Below are 18,941 nucleotides of genomic sequence, written 5' to 3' on the forward strand. Positions count from 1 at the left end.
TTATTTTACTCTTCAAATATAGAGTTTTCTATTTTTTCAGACAACCAACTTCAACCAATTCTCTATTTTACTCTCAAAAAAAGAATTTTCTTTTCTCTCCTCAATATTATATTATTTATTTATATTTCATTCTTATTTTCTTTTTTCATAATATAAATCCTTTCTTTCTTTTTCCCAACTAATCACTTTATATATTTTTCATGTGATATAAAATTTTATTTTTTTAGGATTTTTATTTAATATGAAATTATATTTTATTCTATATTTCTAAATAACATAAATTGCAAGCAAATATTATATAATATACAAATTCAAATAAAAGTGAAATACAATTACATAAACATTCAACTTTCAATTATTACTTTGCTCCCATAAATGCTCTATTAATGCATTACAAAGTTTAAAATGAGCATTTTTGTCCTTGATTTTTTTTTATGTCTAGCTAAATATTTGTTCTAACCAGAGATTTTCATCTACCACCATTTCTGTTGTTGGAGTTGGAGCCTCTACAACATCTTGAATTGGTGTATTAAGATCATGTTCATCCTCGAATATCATGTTGTGCAGTATAATACATGTAGTCCTTATATCATGGAGCACTTCCTTTCTCCAAAAACATCACGGTCCTGCAATAATTGCAAAACTCCGAATGCACGTTCAACATCTTTTTGGCACGATTCTTGTTTTATCGCTAAATTAATTATTATGTTATGTATTATATTGTTATCTTGTATTTAAATTATCATGTTATGTATTGTATTTTTAAATAAAAATTTTCATCTTATCATTTTAATTTTGTTTATACTTTATAGTGAAAAATAATAATAAAATCAAATTATGTTACTGATGAAAATTAGAAAAAATTGAAATGTTATTAATTCAGGATGAAAGTAATATATAATAAATAATATATTTTTAAAATTATTATATTACATTTAAAAAGAATTATGAATATTAGATATTTAATTAATGACATTATATGTAAAATAATATGTTAATTAGAAAATAATAATAAAATTTATTAAAAAAATAAAATAAAGAGTATGAATAGAAGTTCTCTCTTAAACTGAAGAATAAAGTCTAAAATAAAGAGGGATTGGAGTGTCCATTCTCCATTTTACTCTCTAAATATAGAGAATGAAGAATAAAATAGAAATGGGCTGGAGATCGTCTACTCAATGAATCGATCATAGTCAAACTTCTTTACAACAACAATTCTCTATAACAACATTTTACGATGCCAATCAAATTTTATTATATTTTATGTTTTTTATCATAACGTTTTGATCTAGTAGTCAACACATATTAAGGATAAATAACCCTATTATTATAAAGATGTTTAACTTTTATATAAGAACATATCCAACGTAATTCTACACGTAGATTCTGAAAAGAGTAGAGTGTATCTAGACCATACATCTTGAAAGTAGAGAGATTATTTTGAAAGATATTTGACTTTGACATAAGAACATATCCAACGTAATCCTACACATAGATTATGAAAATTGTAGAGTGTATCGACCTTACATTTTGAAAGTAGAGAGATTATTTTCGAAAGATATTTAACTATGATATAAGGACATATCCAACGTAATCCTATACGTAGATTCTAAAAATTGTAGTGTGTATAAATCTTATATCTCGAAAGTAGAGAAATTATCTTCGAAAGAGTGTACCTAAATAAAAGTTTAATAATACAATAGCACACACAAGACCAAACAATTGCCTCCATCACACACAACAAAACACATCAACACAGAAAGAAAGCAAATCAAAGCTTTGATTTTGAGAAAAATAAAAGTGGTCACTATAGCGCACGTTAACGAAAGTTAACCCTCCAGGCTTACATTAGCATATGCCAATGTCTTCACCTCCTCTTCCCTCTTCTTTCTCGTTACACTCCTTATCCCTCTTCTTCCTCTTCTTCTCCTCTTTTAGGGTTACTTTTCTCCTTTTTCTTCTTTACTATTTACTACAAATTTCCCCTCTTTCAAATTTGTTTTTTGCTGTTTTTTTCATTCGCCCCACCAAATGCTTGTTTCCATTGTTGTTTTCACAGCTCCAACAACATAATCTATGGACCCTAAGAAGCAGTATTCGTACTCCAATCTCTTCAATCTCGAGGTATTGTTTGTGGGTTTTGCTATTTTTGTCAAAAGGGTGTGTTGTGATATGGAAATCTTGGTGGTTAGTGGTAGTGTGTAGGATAATTTTGTGGGTTAGGGATTTGATGGGTTAATTCTTCGAAAAAAGTTTTTTTTTTTTTTTGGCATTTTTGAAGTGATTTTTTAAAATTTGTTGTGGGTTGTGCTTAGCTCTCAAAAGGGTGTCTGGTGATACTAAAATCTTGGTGGTTAGTGTTAGTGTTGAGGATAATTTTGTTGGTTAGGGATTTGATGGGTTAATTCTTTGAGAAAGTTTTTTTAATTTGCATGTTTGGAGTGATTTTTGATCTATTGTGGGTTGTGCTCAACTCTCAAAAGGGTGTCTGGTGATACTAAAATCTTGGTTTTTTTTAGGTTAGTGTTGAGGTTAATTTTGTGGGTTAGGGATTTGATGGGTTAATTCATCGAGAAATTTTATGTTTTTTTGCATGTTTGGACTGATATTTTGATTTATTGTGGATTGTGCTTAGCTCGCAAAAGGGTGTTTTGTGATATTAAAATCTTTATAGTTAGTGTAAGAGTTTAGGATAATTTTTTCGGTTAGGGATTTGATGGGTTAATTCATTGGGAAAGATTTTAACTTTTTGCACCTTTAGAACCTTTAGAGTGATTTTTGATTTTTATTGAATTGTGCTCAACTCTCGAAAGGGTGTCTGGTGATACTAAAATCTTGGTGGTTAGTGTTAGTGTTAAGGACAATTTTGTGGGTTAAAGATTTGATGGGTTAATTCTTCGGGAAAGTTTTAACATTTTTTTAGCATGTTTGGACTGATTTTTTTGATGTATTGTGGGTTGGGCTTAACTCTCAAAAGGGCGTCTTGTGATACTAAAATCTTGGTGGTTAGTGTTAGTGTTAAGGATAATTTGTCGGTTAGGGATTTGATGGGTTAATTCATCAAGAAAGTTTTTTATATTTGCATGTTTATTATGAATTATGCTCAACTCTCAAAAGGGTGTCTGGTGATACTAAAATCTATATAATTAGTGGTAGTGTTAGTATAAATTTGTGGGTTAGGGATTCGATGGGTTTGAGAAAGTTATTTATTTTGCATGTTTGGACTGATTTTTGATTTAGTGTGAATGGTGCTCAACTCTCAAAAGGGTATCTGGTGATATTAAAATCTTTTTTGTTAGTGTTGGGATAATTTTGTGGGTTAGGGATTCGATGGGTTTGAGAAAGTTATTTATTTTTGCATGTTTGGAGTGATTTTTGATTTATTGTGAATTGTGCTCAACTCTCGGAAGGGTATCTGGTGATATTAACATCTTTTTAGTTAGTGTTGGGATAATTTTGTCGGTTAGGGGTTTGATGGGTTAAGGGTTAATTCATTGAGAAAGTTTTAACTTTATGCATGTTTAGAGTTATTTTTGATTTATTGTGGATTGTGCTCAACTCTCAAAGGGTGTCTTGTGATATTAAAATCTTTATAGTTAGTGTTAGTGTTAGGATAATTTTGTGGGTTAGGGATTTGATGATGGGTTTAATGAAGTTAATTTTTTTTTGCATGTTTGTAGTGATTTTTGATATATTTTGAACTGGGTTTTTCTTGGAATTTCAGTTTGGTTCTCAAAATGGTGTCTTGTTTATCAAAATCCTGGCAAATAAGTTACTGTTAGGACATTATTTTGGGTGCATTCTTCTAGAAAGTTCATTTATTTTGCTTGTTTCTAGAGATTTTTTATTTGTTTGAGCTGGATTTTTCTTGAAATTTCAATTGGGTGTTGTGGAACATGTGAATTTTAATTACGTAAGTGTGGAACTTTTCTTGATCCCTTCTGATTTTCTCAGTTCATTTTTTCTTGGATAGTCTTTGATTAACTTCCAGCTTCCCCAACTTGATGATGATTTTGATTATCATGGGAATAGCAGTCAGGACGAGAGCAGAGGTAGCCCAGGTAGGCAAATTCTTTCTTGACATTGCTTTTGCTCCCTTTTTTTATTTAATTTTTTGTTATTTGAGTGATGAGCATGACTGACTAGGCGAATAGGACTAAATTCTTGACTGAACACATTCTTCTGAGTTAAAAAGTATTTTTTACTACTAATATTATTCAAAAGAATGATAACTCCTTTACTTGGAAAATGCACACTCTTTCTCCTATTACATTGCAATTTTGACTTTCTTGAAGCAATGAAAAGTTAAGCTAATGCATTTGTAATAATCAGCTGCATCTTATGTTGGTTGGTAGGTGGAACGGCTGGAAACCAGAGTAATGGTATAATGTCTGGTAGGGAGTTGAAGAAAAAGAGGCGGACTTCATATAGTAGTGACGAGGATGGGGACAGGGACAGAGCTCATACTACCTATATTTCAGAGGAAAAGTATAGAACAATGCTGGTAGAACACATTCAAAAGTATAAGAGGAGGCATGGTAATTCCTCAGCAAGCCCTGCAGCTACTCGTAATGGAGTACCTGTGATGAGAGGTGGTGGAGGTTCAAGAGACCAGAAGTCAGCAAATGATCACAGAGGAGGAGCGGTCAGACTTGCCTCTACATCAGAATTTTTTAACAATAGCACTCAGAGCTTAGGAAACCATATTAAGTCAGATTTTCCAGGACCATATGGTGGTGATAGGTTTGCCTCTCTGCTTTCACTAAATCTTTTCAAATGAATGTTGAGATGTTTACTCAAGTTGTTTTGGATTGTTAACAGCAGCAACACCCCCCTCCAAAAAAAAAAAAAGTAGAAAGAAGGTAAAGTGTGTCACCTAACATTTGGAAATTTTACAGATCTATTTATGAACCTGCTTTCTTGAATCTTGGGGAGGACATCACATACAAGATCCCTCCACCTTATGAAAAGCTGGCAACATCATTGAACTTGCCAACCATGTCAGATATTCAAGTTAATGAAATTTACCTCAAGGGTACACTTGATTTGGAGACTTTGGCTGCAATGATGGCTTCTGATAAGAAACTTGGGCCAAAACGTCAAGCAGGAATGGGTGATCCCAAGCCACAATTTGAATCTCTTCAGGCACGATTGCGAGCTCAGCCGACTAATAGTGCCGGTCAGATATTCAGTCTGCAAGTCAGCGAAGCTGCATTAGAGGCTTCTTCCATGCCTGAGGGTGCTGCAGGAGGTATACGGCGTTCCATATTGTCAGACGGTGGCGTCTTACAGGTTTATTATGTGAAAGTGTTAGAGAAAGGAGACACCTATGAGGTCAGTAATTCTCTTTTGTGTTTATCTCATAGTTATATGGGCACCTTGTCCTGTTGCTTATGTCTGAATGGTCATGTGGAGCTGCAGATTATTGAACGTAGTCTACCCAAAAAGCCAAAGTTGGAGAAAGATCCTTTTGCGATTGAGAAGGAAGAAATGGAAAAGATTGAAAAATATTGGATAAACCTTGCCAGGAAAGAAATCCCAAAACATCATAAGATATTTATCAATTTCCATAGGAGGCAATTGACTGATGCCAAGCGGATTGCAGAAACTTGTCAGAGAGAGGTAGGTGTGGCAAAAGGTTTTTTTTATGTTGATATTTTTCTATTCAATACTGGATCTTGTACGAACAAATTTGTGTGTGATTCTTCATGTGACTCTGTAAATTTCCACCGCTAGTTGTCATTTGGACACTCTTACTTGAGTTGTGGGTTGATTCCTTTTCTTCAGGTGAAAATGAAGGTTAGCAGATCACTTAAGGTGATGAGAGGTGCAGCAATTCGTACAAGGAAACTTGCTAGGGACATGCTCGTGTTTTGGAAGAGAGTTGACAAGGAGATGGTAATTACATTCTACTTCTTTATATTATTTCATTTGAACTTTTTGCTATTACGGTATGTATGAAAAGTTGCTATTCAAGAGCGACCTGAGCAGCCGAAGAGGAGGGACGAAGGAAGAGTCGGCCATGGTTACCTGCATCCTTTTTTTATCAAAAAATATCAAACATGGTTAACTGCATCTTAAATAACCAAAATACAGCTCTCTGTTTTGATGATTTTAAGATTATTACTGCATTATATGAACATCTTAACCTGTACTATCCCAGAGAAGAAATGGAAGGTGATATAATATATTCACCTAATCTGTCTCTATAGTTTTGTCCCTATTTTATATGATATTGTTGTTGTAAGAGTTTTTTTGCACCCAATATTTTGGGTTATATGTTGGTTTAACTACTAAAACTTGCAATGGAGTATTGATACACTTTTGAAATAAGAGAGTATATGTTTATCAGGATTCAGGACTCATAAATATAATTTTCTAGTATATAGATTTCTTGGAAATGTGAGGAAGAAGAGTGTAGTAGGCTGCTTTCTGTTCTATGCTCTCCAACTTTGGGTCCGCACAAGTAGGCACTTAAACTTGTATAAAGGTGAACAAGTAGACACACGTCCTTCGTGGGAATTCGCGTGAGATACACCAACTGATTTTTTATGCCACATAGGAAGTGTGGTTGTTCAACTTTAAGTGCCTACTTGTGCACACCCAAAGTTGGAGGGCATAGATGCCAGCTGAACTAATTTAAAGGACACGTTTATATATTATGCCTAAAGAAAATGACTTGGAAAGATGCATGTCTGTCGTCGTCTTTCCTCTAGAAGATTGAATATGCTAAATGAACATAGTTCTTCATGAGTTTCTGCTGCTCACTGTTTGACTAGAGGACTTCCTAAAATGTAAAATTTATAATGTTGCAGGCAGAAGTAAGGAAAAGGGAGGAAAAAGAAGCAGCAGAAGCTTTGAAGCGTGAACAAGAGCTTCGTGAAGCAAAGAGACAACAACAGAGGCTCAACTTTCTGCTATCACAAACTGAACTTTACAGCCATTTCATGCAAAATAAATCAACTTTACCCTCTGAGGCTGTGACTTTAGGTGATGAAATGATAAATGACCCAGAAATATTGTTAGCTTCTACTGAAGTTAGACCTGGAGAGGAAGAGGATCCTGAAGAGGCTGAACTGAGAAAAGAGGCTCTGAAAGCTGCACAGGATGCAGTTTCAAAGCAGAAAATGATGACAAGTGCTTTTGATAGTGAATGTCTGAAGCTGCGTCAAGCTGCTGAAATTGAACCCTCCCAGCAAGATGCTGCAGCTGCTGACATAGACTTATTGCATCCGTGAGTTTTTGAGTTCCTTCGAGATATCATCTTTGTTCTTTTACTGAGAGATTTTGGTGTCACAAATTTTGTTGCTCCTCTCTCTGGGTTGTACTCACTTGCTGTTTTGGTGCACCTTTAGGTCAACCATGCCTGTGGCTTCTACGGTACAAGCACCAGAATTATTCAAGGGTACTCTTAAAGATTATCAGTTGAAAGGGTTACAGTGGCTTGTAAATTGTTACGAGCAGGTAAGTTGTTATTTCCTGAAAGTTTGTCTCTTTTTGCTCCACCTCTCTGGAAATTTTTCTTGGCTGAGTTACAACATTCAACTTTATCCGTCAGGGTTTAAATGGCATTCTTGCTGATGAGATGGGTCTTGGGAAAACAATCCAGGCCATGGCTTTCTTGGCTCATTTGGCAGAAGTAAGCGATCTAGTTCATGTTTTATTTACCACTTTCTTGTAGTAAATAATCAAAATCAAGAACTGTTTGGTAGAGTATCTAGCAACTTGGCTTCATTGATCTCTGCAGGAAAAGAATATATGGGGTCCCTTTTTAGTTGTTGCTCCCGCTTCAGTCTTGAACAACTGGGCCGATGAAATTGGTCGTTTCTGCCCTGATCTAAAAACTCTTCCATATTGGGGAGGTTTACAAGAACGAGTGGTGCTTCGAAAGAACATTAACCCAAAACGTCTTTATCGTCGGTAATTTCATTTGGCTTTGGCTTTGGCTGTCTTATATATATTACAGGAGTAATGAACTTGCCTACACTTACTGGTTCTTTCATGTCCCCCTCATTAGTCGTAGATTTGCTATTCTTTTCTTGTTCATTAACATTCTTGCTTGGTAAGGCACTTATTAGTTTGATGAATAATATTGATGAGGCGAATGCTTCTTAAAACTGATCTGCTTGATGTAGTGAAGCTAATCATAGGTTAGATGATGGTGTTTGAATTGGGGTACCTAGGAATATAACAGTATGTACAAGTATAGTAAAGAAATAGAGGGAAGGATGGAGCGAGATCGCTTAAATGTCAAACAGCTAATTCTTCGAGTTAACAATTTTTCTACTTCACGAAGTTGTTAGTCCAAATAATGAGAAACTGCTCACACGGGGAGGCTTGAGATCGTGATGTGAAAATCCAATAGAGCTTTAGTGAAACCAAGCTTATCTGGGTATTAAACTACCCAATGCAGTTGGTGATTAAGTTAATAATTATATCTGAATTATGAAAAGTATTTCTTGGCAGTGGGAAGGTTGTTAGCATTTTGTTCCTCTCTTGGTTAATCATCCATGCATTTATTAAATAGATAAAATCCATGAGTTGAATATTGTTAACTCATCCTGTCTAAGTTAGTGATGGAACCAAACTTTGATTTCAGGGATGCTGGATTCCACATTCTCATTACCAGTTATCAACTACTAGTCTCTGATGAGAAATACTTTAGACGTGTTAAATGGCAATACATGGTGCTGGATGAAGCCCAGGCAATCAAAAGCGCAAACAGGTCTGATCATCTAGCCTTGAAAACTTTGTCCTACTGTTTAATTTAACCCCGTTAATAAGTGTTATCATTTACTGGGAATGTGGTGGAAGCCAAAGCTGCTAAGCAATTCCTAATTGAGTACCAGGATCCTTGCTTTCTAATTGCCATCAAACTTATTAACTTCTTTCATATAAAACAAGTGGTAACGCACACTAGATACTGGGAACCTATAATGCTTGGACTCTCCAAGAAGAGTTGGTGTATCCGTGTTCGATCCTCCAAAAAAAATTGCACAGCTTTTGGAAGATCCAACTACACCCAGCGATATTTTCTAAGAGTCTGAGCAACATAGCTGGGAACAACAATCATATAGTTGATTTCCTTGTAAAGATTAAACATGGCTGGACTCTACCTTCATATTCAATCATCTGAAATCTACTTGTTTTAGGTCAAAGCTGGTTGTAAAAACTTGCATAATAACAGTTCTTTTTGTAGCATATGGAGTTTAGATGTTCGTGCTGAGGAAAATCATTTATTACGATTTGTAGTTAAGGATTTGATTCTTTAGTTCATTTAATTCAGTGTCCATATTATGTGATGAGCATATCCCGGACAGGTTATAAGTTGATCATCTTTTAGTAAGATCTGAGTTGAATCTTGATGTGTAATCATTACCAGGTTATAAGTTGATCAACTTTTAGTAAGATCTGAGTTGAATCTTGATGTGTAATCATTACCGTGCAAAAAATATTAAAGCAGATATCCACATACTGTCGGCTAATGCACCAGACCATGAGTAATAATTCCACTTTAGGTTCTTTCTCTGTTGTCTTTTCCTTCTCTATTTTAAGAAATCTTTTTCTCCTTTTATCTGATTTTGGAATTATACATGAGTTTCAATTGCTTTCCATGCCTGTTGATATACAAACTATATTTATTTTTCCATCTACAATATCGGGTATAGATGATCTAACAGGGGATGCAAATGGTGACAAGAACATCAACTTACATTTTTCAACTGTCACAATTTAAAACACTGACACATTTATTTATTTAAATCTGCACATCATGTATCATGTTGCACCTGCAGAATAAAATAAATAAGCAAACAAGTTGTTAATCATAACTTCTCTCTCTCATTGTATGCTGTTGTACTCTGATTGACAGTATAAGATGGAAGACATTGCTGAGTTTCAATTGTCGAAACCGTTTGCTTCTGACTGGTACTCCAGTTCAAAATAACATGGCTGAGCTGTGGGCACTCCTCCACTTTATTATGCCTACCTTATTTGATAGCCATGAACAATTTAATGAATGGTTTTCAAAAGGGTACGTATGTTTCAGTATAAGGTGTTCTTGCTTTAATGTATCAGTTTTGCATTTTGTGATGGTTCTTTGTGCTCTATGATCAGAATCGAAAACCACGCGGAGCATGGTGGGTCATTAAACGAGCACCAGCTCAGCCGACTGGTAAGGGAGCTTTGTTTTATAGTTGGAATGCAGACAATCCAATATCTTCAGATACAACCGACTTATGGCCTACAGTGATTTAATATCTTCCTAAGGAATATTTCGGTCATTTTGACTTAACAAAAGTAGGCATGTAGTATGGGCATATTGTCATCTTTTATATTTTTTACTTGTCAAGAACACTCCATAATTGAGTAAGCACCTTAAGTATTCTACTCTTGATTGTATTAGCATATCTTCTTGCATGTTACTGGTGTTAGAACATTCTCTCTTCTATTTAGTTAGAAATATCCTTGTTATTGTTATTTATGAATATCAATCTTGTCTGGAATTGTTAATCATCAAACCCTGTATTAGTTCTCCATCTTTTTCTCTCTGTTAATCTTGATATTATTAGCGTACCTTTTTGGTTAACTAGTGTTTTCATCATGATGAATTTCTCTTTCTGAATCTTCCAAACAGCATGCAATTTTGAAACCTTTCATGCTGCGGCGGGTTAAAAAGGATGTGGTTTCTGAGTTGACTGGGAAAACTGAAATCACAGTGCACTGTAAGTTGAGTTCTCGTCAGCAGGCATTTTATCAAGCAATAAAAAATAAGATATCCCTTGCTGAGTTAATTGATAGCAGCCGTGGGCATCTTAACGAGAAGAAAATTCTAAACCTGATGAATATTGTTATCCAGCTAAGGAAGGTGATTGATCTCTTTTTTTGTATTGCTCTTTCGTGTTGCATCAGCTGATATTTTTATGGTGGACCTGCCATACTACTGTTCTATCTGATTCTTTTTTCACTATGAGTTTTCTATTTCTTTTGTTGGTATGCCAGGTTTGCAACCATCCAGAGCTCTTTGAGAGAAATGAAGGAAGTTCTTACTTCTATTTTGGAGATGTTCCATACTCACTTCTTCCTGCTCCCTTCGGGGAACTTGAGGATGTATTCTTTTCTGGCGGTCGAAGTCCTGTTACATACCAGGTACTGTTTGGAACTCTTTATGCTTCTTCATGGAGTTATTATTGTTTATGTGTGCACAGAGAACAGCCTGATTCAGTGCATAATCTGCTTCTAGTTTATTTTATTGATATTTCTGGAACATTAACAGTTAGTTATAATATCATTCTGCAATTATAATCCTCATTTGGCCACTTCACACCATTCAGTTGTCATTATTGCCAATTTTTACATTTAAGTGTGGAAACTATAAATTGCCATCTTGAAGGTAAATATTATGACTTCGGAGGTGATGTTTGATGCTGGATCGTCTCTCTTCCAATAAAGAGGACTGCTGAAGTTACTTTTAACGAAATTAGTGTTGAAAAGTTGGGATGTTATTAAATGAACTGATAAGAAATGGACCTTGTAAGTCAACCCCAGAAACTAGCTTAAGAGGTGAGAATTGCCCAATGCTATGGAAAGAGACCAATAGAACTCTTCCCAACCGAGTCCCCCATTAACACCCACTCTCACGATCAGGATTAGACATCTGGAGCGTGGACAATATAAGATGTGGGGCGGAATATCGGATATACCATGAATTGAGCCGAGTCTGACTCTAATACCATGATAAGAAAACGGATCTCGGGTCTAACTCAACTTCAAAAGCTAGCTCAAGAGGTGAAAATTGCCCAAAATCATACAGAAAAACCAATAATACCCTTCCCAACCGATGTGGGAACTCAACAAGAACAAACACTTCAGAAGTATATATTCATGTTGTCTGTTAAGTATGACGTGGTGTAAATATTAGTTTATAAGTGAGATAATATGCTTACTCTTAACTTCATTTCTCACATTAAATTTTATAATTGAGACCTTATTATTGTGATTGGTAATTATAATGTCTCAGTAAGCCGTATTCTTCCTAAAACCAATTAAGTGCATATACTTGTCAACTAAAATAATCTTATGATCTACAATTTCAAAAAAAATAAAATAATTTATGATCTATTTAGAACTGGGAGCAAACGTAGCCTGGGCCATATCTGTTATAAAACCACCCCAAACTGTCGCTATATGATGTAATTTTTTACAACTATTTCTATAAAATATAATTAGAGACCTAAGAGTTAGCTAAGCGACCTACCAATTTAGAAACACGTAAAATATATAAAGCAAAAATACCTGATCTTTCAGTTTCAAAAAAAAAAAAAAAAGCAAAAATATAGCAGTGCTCTTCATACCTAAATCCATAAAAAGGGTTTAAAAAACTGCTTAGCATTCTGCTAGAAAGCATATCATAGAATTGAAGTATATCAATAGAACTATTGCATCTATATAAATAAATTCAATAATGCCAGATCAAAATATCTTAAATAAACAACAAAACCAATGAAACATCTTGCTCCAAAATCACATCATACTTTGATAAACTAATAAAATGATCAAATTCTCACCAAACATTTCTTCATAACAACATTCCACAGTTCTAAGTTAAGTCAATCATCACACGTGAGAGTTCGAGAACATCCTGTAACAGAAAATTTAACTTCATAGAAAAAATTGAAAACATTTTAAAAAGAGGTTGCTGAATAACTTTTTGATTTGTGTGACTGAAATGAATAAGGCGGGAACTTACTTTATAGTACCTAAAAAATTCCGTAACTCCCATTTATAGGGTGGAACATGGAGTTTATTTGATTTTAAAAGTTCGTGTTATGAAGTCATACGTTACATCCGTTCTAATATGTTATGTCTTTTACTATACCTGAAATAATGAGAAAATTAAAGCACTTAACTAATGAGTAAAATAGGATATTTTTATTATTCTGCACATTCTTTTAGTGAAAAAATAAGAGATAAAATGCCAAAAAAAATAAGGGAGTAGATAAATAGGAATCTTGATCTAGGAGAGGGCTGCATCATTCTTTTTTAAAAATATATATGCAATAATTATACATTTATAATTAGGATTTAGAAAAATGAGTCGGACCAAGAGAGGAATATAAAGCATAAGCAGGAGAAAGCAAGTAGAAAGGTTGGATATTAATTTCCTTAACCAATAAAGTGTAGTGGACTGGTAAATGTCATTAATTATTGATATATTTAATGTTATTACAAAGATACTTGCAAAATAGTAGCAAAACCAATTTTTTTTAGAAAAAGGTCAAAAAAGGGTAAATATGAATGAAGGCCATAGAGTGGTGCCACATCACTTTGGTGTGTGTGTATATATATATATATAATAATAATAATAATAATAATAATAATAATAATAATAAAAATATTGTACAATTCGATTAACTAGGGCCACTTCAGCAATATGTTCCTAAATATATACATGTGACAACTGTGTAATGTCAGCTTAGTGGGACTTCTTAATAATCAGGAAATTTCAAGCTTATTTAACTTGCTCTTTCATATTATATATCCCTTTCAGATGCCAAAGCTGGTTTATCGGGCAGCTAATAGATCGAGCATGCTTCACTCTACAATGGGGCAGGGTGTAAATAAAGAATTATTTGAGAAGTACTTTAACATATATTCTCCAGAGAATATTCACCGCTCAATTCTCCAAGAAATTCATGAGTCAGATGTTGGTTATATACGGAGTGGAACATTCGGTTTTACTCGTTTAGTTGATATGTCACCCATGGAGGTTGCATTTTCGGCAACTGGTTCTTTATTGGAGAAATTGTTATTCTCAATTGTGAGAGCCAACAGACAATTTTTAGATGAAATTTTGGACTTGATGGAGTCTGGGGATGACGATCTCTGTTGTAGTCACCTTGGAAGGGACAAAGTAAGAGCAGTGACCCGAATGTTATTGCTTCCATCAAAGTCAGAAGCAAATTTTTTAAGAACAAGACTTGCAACAGGGCCTGGTGATGCACCATTTGAGGCTTTGGCCATGGAACATCAGGATAGGCTTTTATCTAATGTTAATCTCTTGAATTCAATATACTCCTTTATTCCTAGAACAAGAGCACCTCCTGTAAGTGATGTTATATTGTTTGCTCTTAGTGCTTTCCATGTGTACGCAATGGGTTACTAACTACCAGATGTATCTTGCAGATAAATGCTCATTGCTCAGATAGAAATTTTGCTTACAAAATGCTTGAAGAACTACACCATCCATGGATTAAAAGGTTGTTGGTTGGGTTTGCGCGCACATCGGAATATAATGGTCCTAGGAAGCCAGGTGCCGCACACCATTTAATACAAGAGATAGAATCTGAATTACCCCTCACACAACCTGCTCTTCAGCTTACGTATCAAATTTTTGGGTCATGTCCACCCATGCAACCATTTGACCCTGCAAAGATGCTAACGGCATGTCATCTTTTCCTTTTCTGTTCCTTCTATTTCCTTTTCTCTCTAATATATAATGTGCCTTTAAGCACATAAAGTATCTAAGTTCAATTTTCCTATGTAATTTCAGGACTCAGGGAAGCTTCAAACACTTGACATATTATTAAAGCGTTTGCGAGCAGGGAATCACCGTGTTCTTATCTTTGCACAAATGACAAAAATGTTGGATATTCTAGAGGTATTTGAATCTTTCTGCTGCTCCTTGGTGGTTTAGATTTGTATTTTCGTGATGATATGATATTAGCCGCAGTGGCAGATTGCCTGTATGAACCTCTTATGTACGGTTTTAGCTCTTGGGAGTTGAGAAGAGTGAGACTCTTTTGAGGGGAAGCAAATTTACTGGTATCTGATCAAAATTCTCTGGGCAGTGGTGGTCGCAGTAATGCTTTGGTTCACTAACCAGGCTGGTATAGATGCAAAATGCAGCTTGCAGATAAAAACTTCTTTGTGAAGTTTCTGATTAAATTGATCAAAAAATAATCATGGTTTGCTAAAGTAAGCACTGCTATATGTTTGTCATGTAGTACCTTATCCCATGTTTTTGTGCTTTAGAGTACAGGTTCTCTTCAGATGTCAATGTTTGGAAGAGGTTTGTAGCTCATTTAGGAAGAACTATCTGATAACTGATACTTAGACTGGCCCATGCATGAATTCTGAATTTTGAGTGTCATTTTCTTTTGAAGTCCAACCAAACTTAGGTTACATTGAATCATGGAGTGGTTTCTTGAGCATACTATATGAAGGTGGGCATACTACTACAAGAACTATGCTTTATAGTGTATGAACAACAACATACCCAGTATAGTCCCACAAGTGGGGTCTGGGGAGGGTACACTAGAGTGTACGTAGACCTACCTCTTACCTTGTCAGGTAGAGAGGCTGTTTCCGTAAGACCCTTGGCTCAAAGAAAGCAAAAACACAACATTTATGAAGACAAGCAATAGCAGGATAGTAAGAAAATACAGGCATACGAGACAAGTAGTAATAGAAAAAATAATAAAAATACTGAAACAGTAAAATAATAAAGTGCTGAAAATAATACTAATACTCCCTTCTAACTGGAGAGACCAGATGCAAAATTATTTATAGTGTATGAAGCTAAGCATGAAAAAAACAGATCCTATGTGATGCTGTTGTTGAGATTCTCTTATAGTGGTTTCCCTATTTGCTTCATTTATCTTATAATCAGTTCAGCTTGCAAAGACCAGAGTATGTTTTCTACTGCAACATAATCCCATTACTAGGGAATGGGTATAAAATTGAAAGGGTAAAGGAACTTTGCACTTGTGAAATTGCTAATGTTTTCACTTGCTTTGCAGGACTACATGCACTACAGGAAATATAGGTATTTGAGGCTTGATGGATCTTCCACTATAATGGATCGACGAGACATGGTCAAAGATTTCCAGCATCGGTATGCTTTGAATTCGAAGGGACTTATAATCCATTTATGTTGTATTTGTACTGACTTATGTTGATTGCCTCATAGGAACGACATCTTTGTGTTCTTGCTGAGTACAAGGGCAGGGGGGCTTGGTATCAACTTGACAGCTGCTGACACTGTCATCTTCTATGAGAGTGACTGGAATCCAACTTTAGATTTACAGGCAATGGATAGAGCTCATAGGCTGGGTCAAACTAAGGATGTAGGTTTTCAACTTCTACATTTTCCTTTTTGACCACATAACTCTATTTCTAAACATAATGTATTGTGTCATCTTTTCATGGGCAATGCTGCTTTTGGAAGAAATTAGAAACACTGCTTAAGAACTCATAAAGAAAAAAGATGACTGAGAACTTGCTTGCATCTAAGAGAAGCCAGTTTAGCTAATCAGTTGGTTTATGCAGAAAAATGTCACGACCCAAAATGAGTTATGAGTGGCACCCACACTTAAATTTCCTAGGTGAGCAAACCAAAAAATTCAAACCCCAACTTATATTAATTATATCCAATTTACGAAATACAACCATAATGCGGAAGCTCAAAATTTATTAATGTGAAAACAAAATTCACTAGCGTCTATTACATTAAAATCTGGTAGTGGATGTACTAACATTTCTTTGGTCAGACATTGAGATGAGCAATAAGAAAAACTCCACCTATCTTTGTCTGCAAAGGTGTACTTTCACGCCAATAGTGTTTCTTTTACCTTGTTTCATGAAATTCCTGATTCCAACTTTTTTCTAGTTTACTGTATTACATTCTTCTGGTGAAAATGATAATAAAATAATTAGCAAATGGCCTTTCTTCCCCGTGATCATTTTTCCTCCTGTGTAAAGAGGTATTATTTCACTTGCAGGTTACTGTTTATCGCTTAATCTGTAAAGAGACAGTTGAAGAGAAAATTCTGCAGAGAGCCAGTCAGAAAAACACCGTGCAGCAGCTTGTCATGACAGGTGGACATGTCCAGGGTGACCTTTTGGCTCCGGAAGATGTTGTTTCTTTGTTGATTGATGATGCACAATTGGAGCAGAAAATGAAGGAAATTCCTCTTCAGGTGGAATATAAGAATAGAGTTTGGAATCTTCTTTGCCCCCTCCTCCCACCCTTCCTTTTTCAGCTTATGCTTGTTTCTAACTGAGCAATATGGTGTTTGTTCATTTGCAGGCTAAAGAGAGACAAAAGAGGAAAGGTGGCACAAAAGGCATTCGTATTGGTGCAGATGGTGATGCATCATTAGAAGATCTTACAAACAGTGAATTTGTTGGGGATGACGCTCTTGAGCCGGAGAAAGCAAAATCAAGTAATAAAAAGGTGATCATTTTCCCACTTTCTTCTCAGAATCAAATATTGTTTTTGAATTTGACCCTTTCACAGACTTAGGGTTGTCTAGTTACTCTTTCTGCATTAAATTACCTTCATCTACATGATGAGGCCAAGTTTGTGTTGGATAAGCCATGGTAAACGACATTGTAGAGAAGAAATCCATGTTTTTTTCTTTAAAAAAAAAAAAAAATGTCAAGCCTCGATGACAAATATGACCACCAAATGTATACTTCTATGCTCTTTTTGAAATTATAATTCCTGTAGCTGCTTCTTGTTGCACAACAAACAAGCTCAACTGTATAGTAAAAATTTTGATGCATGTTAATGTGTTGACTTGATTCATAATCTTCTATGTGCAGAGGAAAGGTTCCACAGACAAGCAAACCCCAAGATCAAGGCCTCAAAAGAATCCGAAAAATCTTCAATCTGCATCACCCAACTCACTATTGGAAGATGATATAGATGGGTTTCCACAAAACATTGGCATGCAACAACAAAGGCCAAAAAGACAGAAGAGGCCAACTAAGAGCGTAAATGAGAACCTTGAACCAGCATTTACTGCCACCATTCCTATGAACCTAGAGGGGAACCATAACCTTCCTTCATCAGATATCAGCTCTGGTGGTGGGAGAGGAGGGGCCGAGGAAGAGGCATTGAGACATAATAATATGTATGCTGGCTAATAATAGCAAGTGAAATATTACATCTTTTATTGAGCTACCGTTCTTTTCCTCTTGGGGCGGGGGATCGATTGCAGACTTGGAAGCAGAAGCCGATTACTTTCCAGTAGATCGCTGTAGTAGTATGAGAAGGAGGTGCAGAACTGTATATTAGTTGTACAGATTATTCATAGGACTCCGGGGCACGAGACTTCTTGGCTGCTATACTTGAAATATAGTGATGTACAGTAGGCATTGATTTTGGTTAAATAGTGGAAAGTAATGTAATCGCCAATAGTTTGCAAAATTTTCTCCTGGTAGAGATTTTTGTTGACAATATGTGTTGACAAGGGGATGATCTTATAGAGCCATAAAAAGAAAAGATTTTGGATGATCATAGGCCATAATTGTGACCATTGGTCACTATGATTACATTAATTTTCTGCCCAATGCTTTAGTCGCATGTCGATTTTTTTTTAATCACGTTGTCTTGTATTTCATGATCCTGAATTCTTGTTTCACGATCCCTAAACGCGAAAAAAGGAGTGTAAATTTATAGAGGCTATGAGTATCGATCATTAGGTCATTACAAATGGTTCCAAAAAGAGGTCATAATTCCAAATATTCATGAATTTCTGTTTTCTGACATGTAGCTTATTTAGTTGTTTCAGGGTCATGAAAACCAAATTAATGTATTTAATTACTTTCCATGTGTATTTATTTATAATACATGATGACTTTCTTGAATATTGTTGATGGATGTTGTTTAATCTGAAATTTGGTATGTCCATCGAAAATGTTTGGTGGTCGGTACTCATAATGTCTTTCACAAGTAACATCATTCATTTGGTCACGAAGCTCCAATTCATGAACTTGATTACTTTTTGTGTGTTAATATACATGCTGATTTTTCGAAATATTATAGTTCGACTCTATTTGGCCTGAAATTTGATTTGTTCATAAAAATGACCTAGTGATCATACTCACTATGTGACGTGACTATCGTCGTTCCTTCAATCATTTCTTGGTATCGA

General features: G+C 35.1%; 1 protein-coding gene across 1 annotated transcript; it reads left to right on the forward strand.

Moving 5' to 3' along the window:
* The first annotated feature begins 1,778 nt into the window (after positions 1-1,778).
* LOC125856680 (chromatin-remodeling ATPase INO80) lies at positions 1,779-18,301 on the forward strand. The gene is made up of 23 exons (XM_049536281.1): positions 1,779-2,124; positions 3,974-4,061; positions 4,356-4,743; positions 4,899-5,334; positions 5,422-5,622; positions 5,788-5,898; positions 6,816-7,234; positions 7,356-7,464; positions 7,559-7,639; positions 7,748-7,920; positions 8,600-8,725; positions 9,872-10,033; positions 10,117-10,174; positions 10,637-10,867; positions 11,002-11,148; positions 13,550-14,104; positions 14,185-14,442; positions 14,552-14,659; positions 15,801-15,895; positions 15,971-16,127; positions 16,782-16,979; positions 17,090-17,236; positions 17,608-18,301. Exons 1-23 carry the CDS (start codon positions 2,077-2,079, stop codon positions 17,929-17,931), a joined length of 4,620 nt encoding a protein of 1,539 aa, XP_049392238.1. The 5' UTR covers positions 1,779-2,076; the 3' UTR covers positions 17,932-18,301.
* The last annotated feature ends 640 nt before the right edge of the window (positions 18,302-18,941 follow it).

The sequence above is a fragment of the Solanum stenotomum genome, chromosome 2 (genome assembly GCF_019186545.1).
Source record: "Solanum stenotomum isolate F172 chromosome 2, ASM1918654v1, whole genome shotgun sequence".
Lineage (NCBI taxonomy): Eukaryota > Viridiplantae > Streptophyta > Magnoliopsida > Solanales > Solanaceae > Solanum > Solanum stenotomum.